The 9,903-nt window shown below is 54.2% G+C and overlaps 1 protein-coding gene across 1 annotated transcript; it reads left to right on the forward strand.

Annotated features, from left to right (window-relative positions):
- Window positions 1–506: 506 nt before the first annotated feature.
- ARPC4 (actin related protein 2/3 complex subunit 4) lies at window positions 507–9,181 on the forward strand. The gene is given in 7 exon segments (XM_050960853.1): window positions 507–594; window positions 597–622; window positions 1,038–1,156; window positions 3,524–3,635; window positions 3,751–3,846; window positions 4,026–4,196; window positions 8,303–9,181. Coding segments are annotated over 7 exon segments (603 nt in total). The 5' UTR covers window positions 507–521; the 3' UTR covers window positions 8,309–9,181.
- The last annotated feature ends 722 nt before the right edge of the window (window positions 9,182–9,903 follow it).

Genomic DNA, 9,903 nt, shown 5'->3' on the forward strand with positions numbered 1-9,903 from the left:
GGGGCGGCACGCGGGGGGGACGTGGGGTTTGGGGGCGCCGCGCTGGGGGGGGGGGGGGCAGCACCAGGCGGCGCTTCCGGCGGCCGGTCCCTGCTGCGGAGGCCTCAGGCCGCGCCCCCGGCGATCGCGGGCCCAAGCAGACGGCGCCGCTCGGCGGGGCGGCCGCTACCACTGACACGCCGGGAGGGGGGGTCCCTGCAGCACTTCCGGCGGCTCAACGCCCTTCCAGGCCCCGTAGCCCAGGGTGGCCATACCCGATCGCCATTGGCTGGGCGCCGCCCTGAGGCCCCGCCCCATTGGCTGAGGAATCTCACTCTCCGTTCCCTAATATGGAAGCAGCGGCCGGAATGTACCAAGTGCGGGATGGGGGGGAAGAGGAGCCCCGGCGCTCACAGTAGGGCCGCGGCGCCGGAGCGCTCCCCCCGCGCGGACTGCCAGTGTCAGGGGTCTGAGGGGTCGGCGCGGCCGCTCCCATTCCCGGGCAGGAGGAAGGCTCAGGTGAGAGACCCCCGCGGGCGGTAATGGAACGGTCCTCCCATCCCGGAAGAGAGGAGCCGCCGCGGCTGCACCCGCCACTTCCGCTTCCTGGGAGCCGGAGGACCGGAGCGAAGCTGCCGCTATGGTAGGGGCTGGGGGCGCGCGGGCCGGGGCCGTGAGGGACCGGCGGGCGGGGCCGGGCCAGGGCTGCGGGGGCCGCGCCGAGCCGAGCCGAGCGGAGCCGGGGCACCAGGGATGAGGCCGCGGGGGCCGGGGCGGTGAGGGACCGGCGGGCGGGGCGGGGCGGGGCCGGGCCATGGCTGAGGGGGCCGCGCCGAGCCGGGGCACCAGGGATGAGGCCGCGGGGCCGGGCCAGGGCTGAGGGGGCCGAGCCGAGCCGGGCCGAGCCGAGCCGGGGCACCAGGGATGAGGCCGCGGGGCCGGGCCAGGGCTGAGGGGGCCGAGCCGGACCGAGCCGAGCCGGGGCACCAGGGATGAGGCCGCGCGGGCCGGGGCGGTGGTGGCTCTCGCCCTTGTTCTGACTTGCCTGCTCTCCCCAGACTGCCACCCTGCGCCCCTACCTGAACGCGGTGCGCGCCACGCTGCAGGCTGCCCTGTGCCTGGAGAATTTCTCCTCCCAGGTGGTGGAGCGACACAACAAGCCGGAGGTGGAAGTCAGGTACTGGGAGGGCGTTGGGACCCCGAGATGGGCGGCGGGGACGCTGAAGCCCCGTATGTCCTGAGCCCCTGTCCCAGCAGGGGAAACGTGCGGGGGGGTTGGCTGCTTGCTCAGGGCAGTGCCTGTCACCAGGAGGCCCGGGGGCTAAGTCTGGGAGAAGCATCGTGCGTTACAGAGCAGCCCCTTCCCTTCAGCTCATTGGCTTGGTCGTCTTGCCCAGCTAGTCCCAGTTCCCCCTTCCTCTTCGACTGCTCTGCCATGCCTTCTAGGCAGCTCTCAGTCCCAGTCTGCCCCCTAGGTTCAGCCCTTGTCCTTTCTGAACGAGAGTCAGTATGTTTTCTTCCCCATGCTGCCTGGGCACCAGCCAGAGGAACACCAACAGCACAGGACAAAGTCTCTCCCAACCCTGCTCCCAGGCATGACCTGACTTTGCCCCACTGCTACCCTCTCCCTGCAAGTTCTGGTGCATTGCAAGAAGGAGCAATGGCCAGGAAGGTCCTGCTCACCCTGGGTTGGGGCATGCTCAGTGCAGAGAAACTCTGCAGCATTTAGCTGGTGAACTCTGAGGTCTCCATGGAGCATGGATGAACTGAGAGTTTTTCAAAGGCTAGAACACACTTGAGCAATTTTTCACAGGGACAGCAAAAGGGGCTCCTCAGTGACAGAACAGTGACCCCCTTGCCAAATTTCTAGTCCCTGCTGTAAAGCACTAGAGCTTCTCAATGAAATGGCTTGAAGAGTTGTTTTAAGATGGGCAAAATATATTTTCCTCTAAACTTGGTCAGATGGTTGAACCATTTTTGCTGAGATTTAATATTCAGCCGGAATCAGATGCCTAGCGTGGGAAATTTCGGCCTGAGTGGCTAAAGTTTGACCCAGTTTATATGCAGTTAAAATCAGTGTCGTCTTATAGACATCAACACTGCCTATAATACTTAAGGCTGTCCAATACCAGCTCTGCCTATAATGTTTTTTCTCAAGAAAAACAGTATTGAGACCCTACTGTCAATTGATAAGGTAATTTTGTTAAATATATTTACTGCTCATATTTTCCATTTAACAATGTCCCTTAAAAGAAAATGTGTTGCTACTTAAATCGAGGTAACGGAATTTAATTAAACCAACAATCCCTGGGTCAGAGTTAAGACTATTTTGTTGTGATTTAATTTTTTGTCATGAAATATGCATTTCTGAGTACTTGAGGAAAGCAATGTGTGTTCAGCAGACAGGTCTCTTCCTGTCTTTAATTAATAATACATGATTCTTCCATGGCAGAGTGCTTGCAAATTGTATTATCATCATGTTGTCAAAGGACACTGTTGAGGTTGCTGAGATATTTGTTGTTTGGAATGTTTCAGTGGGAGGCTGAGGTTAGTCCCAGGAGTGTCTCCATCACCACACGGGACTGTCTGTACTGTCCAGTCCGCTCTGGAGAATGGGAATTGGAGTGTCCTGCCATCCCTAGTTGATATTCCTATCCCTTGGGGGCTCAAAGTGCTGGTTGTGTGGGGAAAGCTTGCATTGCAGCTGTCCAGTGGGACCGGAACCCTGCAAGTGCCACTTTGCGTTGCTTCCTTCAGCTACTGTCTTGGGACTTTGGAGCCTTGGGGAGGCATAGGCTTTGTTCCTGCAGGATGGTCCCTGGCTATGGAGGCCTTGTGATCTTAGGGGAACCCTGTGTGTTACTCTGCTCTCAGGAGTTTCTTCGGTTTACCTTTAGCCCCTTGTCAGGAGAGAAAGATGTAGAGTGAAGAGAGTCCCTGTGATAGTGGGGGTTGGCTGCCCTGGGATAACCAGAGAGGTGTGAATTTAAGGCATTGTTTATATCAAGAAAACATTTTCATGTAATGAAGGTCTTACACAGCCCTTTGCAGGCAAGCCGTCTTTCCCTCCTCCCTCTTTGCCAAGCCACTGGCTACAGCTAAGGGTCTTGGCTGCTCATTGGCCGTGTCTGGTGTGAGTCTGTCTAACTCCTAGTGCAGGGCTCTACACACACAAGTCACAGCTGGCTCAATTGGCACTAATTACCCATCTAGTCAGGCCCATCAGGGAAACTGAGGACTGGAGGGACCAAGGAGGCTTGCGGGTGGCTTCTGTGGGACAGAGATGAGGCATGTTGGCAGGGGTAGTGCTGCTCATGCTGGACTTGTTCAGTCCCCAGGGCTGTACATCTGGCATTAGAGCTATTAGGTCACAAAAGTGCAAGCTTCTGTGTTACAATGAGGTTCCTACACTTTTCCCCAGCTGCAAGTAGCCAGGTGAGTGAGCAATTCCCTGGTGGGTGCCTGCCCCTTATGTCATGCACGTGTGTTGGGCTGGCAAGTGCTCCCTCCTCCATGCATGCTGATGTCTCTCCTGGGTTTGCAGGAGTAGCAAAGAGCTGCTGTTGCAGCCGGTGATCATCAGCAGGAATGAGAAAGAGAAGGTTCTGATCGAGGGGTCCATCAACTCTGTGAGAGTCAGCATTGCAGTGAAACAGGTGAGCCTGCAGGGGGTGGGGGGCAGCACAGGAGGGGATGGAGCTGGAGGTGAGGCAAAATGTTGGTGGCTTGCACTCGTCTTGAGGAAGCCTGACTTCCCCTTCCTCCCTTCAGGCGGATGAGATTGAGAAGATCCTGTGCCATAAATTCATGCGCTTCATGATGATGAGGGCTGAGAACTTCTTCATCCTGCGCAGGAAACCCGTGGAGGTGAGATGGCTTGGGTGGGGGGCAAATCCTGTGGTGCAGGACAGGGACACTTCTACTCACCTGCTTTGGCAGCTCACTCTCATGAGCATCTTTGCCACGGTGCTGAGCTGCCAAGGAGGGCAAAGGGGCTTTGGTGGTGATCACTGACCAGGTGTTGCTTTTTTCCTCTCTCCCACTAGGGTTATGACATCAGCTTCCTGATCACAAACTTCCACACAGAGCAGATGTACAAGCACAAGCTAGTGGACTTTGTGATCCACTTCATGGAAGAGATTGACAAGGAGATCAGTGAGATGAAGCTGTCCGTCAACGCCAGGGCTCGCATTGTGGCAGAGGAGTTCCTCAAGAACGTGAGCTCCTAGGCAGGGGAACAGCAGCCTCCTTCCCCTTTCCGTTGCAGGAAGGGGCTCGTGGGCAGCCTGTTGTTGACCAGGGAGAGCTTTGGGGGTAACAGCTAGACAAACGGGGCCTGCGGCCCTTCCTCAGAGATGTGGGGACCTGGCATGTCCCCACTGTCCATTTCCAAGCTGGCTGAGTGTGGTGAGGGGGAGCCTGGATTGCCAGAACTAGCATGGGAACAATGTTTCCTTTAGAGGGCTTTGCAAAGGGTCACATGGAAGCCTGTTTGGGTCTCCTGACTCTGTCCCGGAAAAAGGTCTAGTTAGAAAACAAGCAGTCCCAGGTATGCAGTCTCTGCCTGGAGCGTGGCATGGGCAGGGGCGAGGGTACAAAATATGAAGGAATGATGGCGCACATCACACTGAGCGGGAGGGGTGTGGCACTGTAGCTGAAAGAAAGCAGAGTCAAATATAGTAAACAACTCAAACTGTACCATAGACTCTCGCTGGATAGAAATTCTGTACTCAGGGCCGGCGCTTCCATTTAGGCGACCTAGGCAGTCGCCTAGGGTGCCAGGATTTGGGGGGGTGCCATTTTGCTGCCCTCGGCGGCAATTTGGCGGCGGGGGGTCCTTCCGCACTCTGGGTCAGCGGCAGCAATTCGGCGGCGGGTCCTTCACTCGCTCCGGGACCCGCCGCTGAAGTGCCCCGAAGACTGGGAGCGCGGAAGGACACTTCCGCCGCAGAATTGCTGCCAACAACTGGGAGTGCGGAAGGACCCCCGCCTAGGGCGCCAAAAACCCTGGTGCTGCTCCTGTCGCTACTTGAATAATAAGAGTAGAGCAGGAGGAATATACTGCCAGCCACCTGACCAGGATGATGCTAGTGACTGGGAAATGCTCAGGGAGATTAGAGAGGCTACATGAGAGCGGCCATACTGGGTCAGACCAAAGGTCCATCTAGCTCAGTGTCCTGTCTTCTGACAGTGGGCAATGCCAGGTGTCCCAGAGAGAATGAACAGAACAGGGCAACTGAGTGATCCATCCCCTGTTGCCCATTCCCAGCTTCTGGCAAACAGAGGCTAAGGACACCATCCCTGCCCAGCCTGGCTAATACAAAAACAGAAAGCCCAATAATAATGGGTTACTTCAACTAGCCCCATGTTGACTGGGTACAGAACGCCTCAGGCTGGGATGCAGAGATGAAAATTTTTTGACACCATAAATGACTGTTTCTTGGAGCAGCTAGTCCTGGAACCCGCAAGGGGAGAGGCAGTTCTTCATTTAGTCCTCAGTGGTGCACAGGACCTGGTCCAATAGGTGAATGTAGCTGAACTGCTCAGTCCTAGTGACCATAATGTAATTAAATATAACATCCTTGTAGAAGGTGAAATACCAAAGAAAATCACCATAGTAGCATTTAACTTAAAAAAGGGGAACTATACAAAAATGAGGAAGCTAGTTAAACAGAAATTGAAAAGAACAGTCACAAGCGTGAAAATGTCTGCACCCTCCATAGAAACTTTTAAAAACCACCATAATAGAGGCACAAACTAAATGTATATCCCAGATAAAAGAACTGTAAGAGAAACAAAAAAGGTCACCATGGCTAAACAGTAAAAGAGGTGGTTAGAGACAGGTATCTTTTAGAAACTGGCAGTCAGATCCTACTGAGGAAAATAGAAAGGAGCATAAACTCTGGCAAGTCACGTGTAACAGTAGAATTAGGCAGGGCAAAGAATGTGAAGCGCAACTAGCAAAAGACACGAAAGCTAACAGCAAAAAGAAGTGTTTAAGTACATCAGAAGCAGGAAGCTACCAGTCAGTGGAGCCACTGGACAGTCAAGGTTCTAAAACAGCAGACAAGGAAAATAAACCTATTGGGGAGAAACTGCATGAATGAGTTTTTCACTGCACAGACTGAGAAAGAGATTCCCAAACCTGAGCCATTCTATTTAGGTGACAGATCTGAGGAACTATCCCAAATTGAGGTGTCAATAGAGGAGGCTTGGAACAAATTGATAAATTAAACAGTACTAAGTCACCATGACCAGATGGTATCACCCAGGAGTTCTGAAGGAACTAAAATATGAAACTGCAGAACTACCAACTGTTGTATATAACCTATCGCTTAAATCAGCCTCTGTAGCTATCCTCCAATCATCTAATGTGGTGCTTTGCTTTAAGCCTCTAGAGGCAATCCTGGCCATTACAGGCCAGTAAACCTAACTTTAGTACTGGGCAAATGGGTTGAATCCATAGTAAAGTACAAAATTTTTAGACACACAGCTAAATGAGATGTTGGGGAAGAGTCAATGCAGGTTTTGTAAAGGGAAATCATGCCTTAGCAGTCTATTAGAATTCTTTTGGGGGGGTCAACAAGTGTGAACAAGGGTGACCCAGTGTATATAGTGTACTTGGACTTTCAGAAAGCCTTTGACAAGGTCCTTCTCCGAAGGCTCTTAAGCAAAGTAAGTAGTCATGGGATAAGAGGGAAGGTCCTTTCATGGATTGGTAACTGGTTAAAAGATAGGAAACAAAGAGTAGGAATAAATGGTCAGGTTTCACAGTGGAGAAAAATAGCATGGTCCCCCTAAGAACTGTACTGTGACCAGTACTGTTTAACATATTCATAAATGATCTGGAAAAAGGAATAAACAGTGAGGTGGCAAAGTGTGCAGATGATGTAGAACTAAAGATAGTTAAGTTGAAAGCTAACTGCAAAGAGTTGAAAAGGATCTCATAACACTACGTGACTGGGCAACAAAATGGCAGATGAAATTCAGTGTTGATCAGTGCAAAGTAATGCACATTGGAAAACATAATCCCAACTATCCATATAAAATGATGTGGTCACAGTTAATTTAGACCCCTCAAGAAAGAAATCATTGAGCAGATGTCAGAGAACTATCCACAATGACTCCATCTGCAGCTGCAGTCAGAGAAGCTAACAATAGTTAGGAACAATTAGGAAAGGGTTAGATAATAAAACAGAAAATATCCTAACACCACCATATAAATCCATGGTATGCCGGGACCCGTGAATACTGTGTGCAGATGTGGTTGCCCTATCTCAAAAAAAAAACAAAACAAAAACAAACAAAACATTTAATTGGACAAAGTATAGAGATGGGCAACCAAAATGAGGGATTTGGAACAGCTTCCATATGAGATTAAAAAGACTGAGCCGGGTCAGCTTTGGAAGGTCTATAAAATCATGACTGGTGTGAAGAAAGTAAATAAGTGCTGTTTACTCCTTCTTGTAACACAAGGACCAGGGGTCACCCAATGAAATTAGTGGGTAGCTGGTCAAACAAACATAAGGAAGTACTTCACACAACAGTCAATCTGTGGAACTCATTGCCAGGGGAGGTGAAGGCCAAAAGAATAACTGGGTTCAAAAACTAACTAGCTTAGTTCCTGGAGTACGGGTCCATCAATGGCTACTAGCCAAGATGGTCAGGGATTCAACCCTGTGGGCTGGGTATCCCTAAAACTCTGACTGCCAGAAGCTAAGACCAGGTGACAGGATGGATCACTCCCTCTGAAGCATCTGGCACTGGCTGTTGTTGATGTGACCCAGTATGGCCATGATATGCTCCTATGATCCCTGGAGGGTGCAGCTTGGGGAAGGGCTGCCTGGGGTGATGTGAAGGCCCGCAGAGGTAGGACTCATGGGGGATGAGGTCCTGCTGCCAGATGGTGTGGGCGTTCCTGACACCCTGTTAAATGAGGGAGCAGTGTGGTACCAAGTGACTTGATGGCCGCAGCAGGCAGGCTCCTACAGGGATGTGAGTTCAGTGGGGTGGGGCAGGGAAGGCGTGGGTGTGCAGTGTGTGCGGTTGGCTGGTCAGCAGTACAACCTCTTCAGGTGAAGAGCTGTGCAGTAAGAAGTCACCATCTCCAGAGCACAGGTCCCAACTTTCCAGGATCTGTGAGTTGGCTGGAGTGCCCAGTTCTGGGATCTGTAACTTTCCATATGCTGCCCCCTCTCTAGTAAAGTGCAAAGTTACAGTAGCTCGCAGGGGCCTGCACAGGCTGGGAGTGTGACCAGGAAGATGTGTGGGTGCACAGGGACTAATGGGCATCTGACCACCTTTCTTTTTTCCTTCCTTCCAGTTTTAGAGCGTGGTGCTGGACTCCACAGCTCAGGTTCTCATTCTCTCCTGCGTCTGCACAGCTGCCCTGCTAGGGAGGACCATGCCCAGGGCCTTGCTATCTGGAAGAGATGAGAAGCAATCAGATCTTCAGGAGCTGTCCAAGTGGAATGTACATTGATTCTCTGCTGGCTCCAGGGGAAGGGAGGGGGAGGAGTTAATAGTTTGAACCAAACTCTGTGCTTCTTTGAGACTGTCAGCTCCATATTCTTTTTTTAAATGACTAATCATTGCTGTAATTGTCTGAGGCTCTGGGGGCTGGAGGGGAGCTGTGGCTACTCCAGCACTGGGCAGCAAGAGCAGCTCCTGCCATCAGGCTAGTACGTGCTAGCTGGCATTCCAACTGAAGGCAGTGCCCACTCAGTTACCAGGACCCTTCTACCAGCTGCTGTAAAGCAGCCACAACTCTGAGCGTAATCCCAGCGTTAGGGCTTCCAGAAAGGTCGGGGCGTAGAGCAGCTGTCCTGGGCGAGCCAGCGATGTTCTCTTGTGCCAGGCTGGGCAACCTCCAATTCCCAATCTCCACAGCCTCGGTGCTGCAGCTCTAGGGGCTGCTTTTGTGATAGATTCCCCACTAATGGTAGGGGTGCGACTGGGTGGAGTGGGCAGCCCTGCGCCTGAACTGCAGGGAGCACTACTCTGCTTCAACCCCATCAGTCTGGCACAGGCCTAGGCAGCATGGCCTCCTGCCTGGGGCCTTCACCTTCCTTTTCTCGGCATGGGTGGAGGAGGCTGGAATCCTGACGGAGCTGGAATCTGTAACTTGTGCTGCTTTTGCTATTGCACTTGCTGTTCTTGCTCTGGTACCTTCCCCATTAAAGCCTTTTTCCTGCCTCTCGGAGGGTGGCCTGCTGGGGGGGGGTTCTTGTGTGCTCCTGTGGGCAGGGCACTCCTGGAAGCCCTCAGTTCAGAGCTGGGGGGGGGCTGGCACCAGCAGAAGCCCGGGGCTGGGTGAGAGGGGAGGGGGGAAAAGGAGTGGGGTGGGACCCAGGGGTTACCCTGTCCTGCTGGGGAGAGGCGATGCCGGGAGGGGGAGGGGGGAAGGAGGGGCCCTGCCTGGGGGTGGGGGAGGTGTTGGGGGAGGGGGAAGGAGTGGCCGGGTGGGGGCGGGAGGGAATGAGAGGCCCTGCCCCGAGTCAGGGTGTTGGGGGCAGGGGTAGGAGTGGCCCTGCTCGGGATGGGGGGGTGTTCGGGGAGGGGGAAGGAGTGGTCCTGGGGGAGGGTGTTGGGGGAGGGGGACGGGGAAGGAGCAGCCCTGTGGGTGGGGGGGGGGAGCGAGAGGCCCTGCCGGAGGGGTGTCGGCGGGGAGGGAACGAGAGGCCTTCGGGGGGGGGCGGCGTTGAGGGGAGGGGGAAGGAGCAGCCCTGTCGGAGAGGGGAGGGAACGAGAGGCTCCGCGGGGGGGGGGGGTGTTGGAGGAGGGGAGAAGGAGCGGCCCTGTGAGGGGGGAGGGAACGAGAGGCCCTGCCTGGGGGGGTGAGGGGTGCTGGGGCGGGGGGAAGAAGCGGCCCTGCCTGGGGGGGGTTCGGGGAGGGGGGACGGAGCGGCCCTGCGGGGGTGGGGG

The sequence above is a fragment of the Gopherus flavomarginatus genome, chromosome 6 (assembly GCF_025201925.1).
Source record: "Gopherus flavomarginatus isolate rGopFla2 chromosome 6, rGopFla2.mat.asm, whole genome shotgun sequence".
Lineage (NCBI taxonomy): Eukaryota > Metazoa > Chordata > Testudines > Testudinidae > Gopherus > Gopherus flavomarginatus.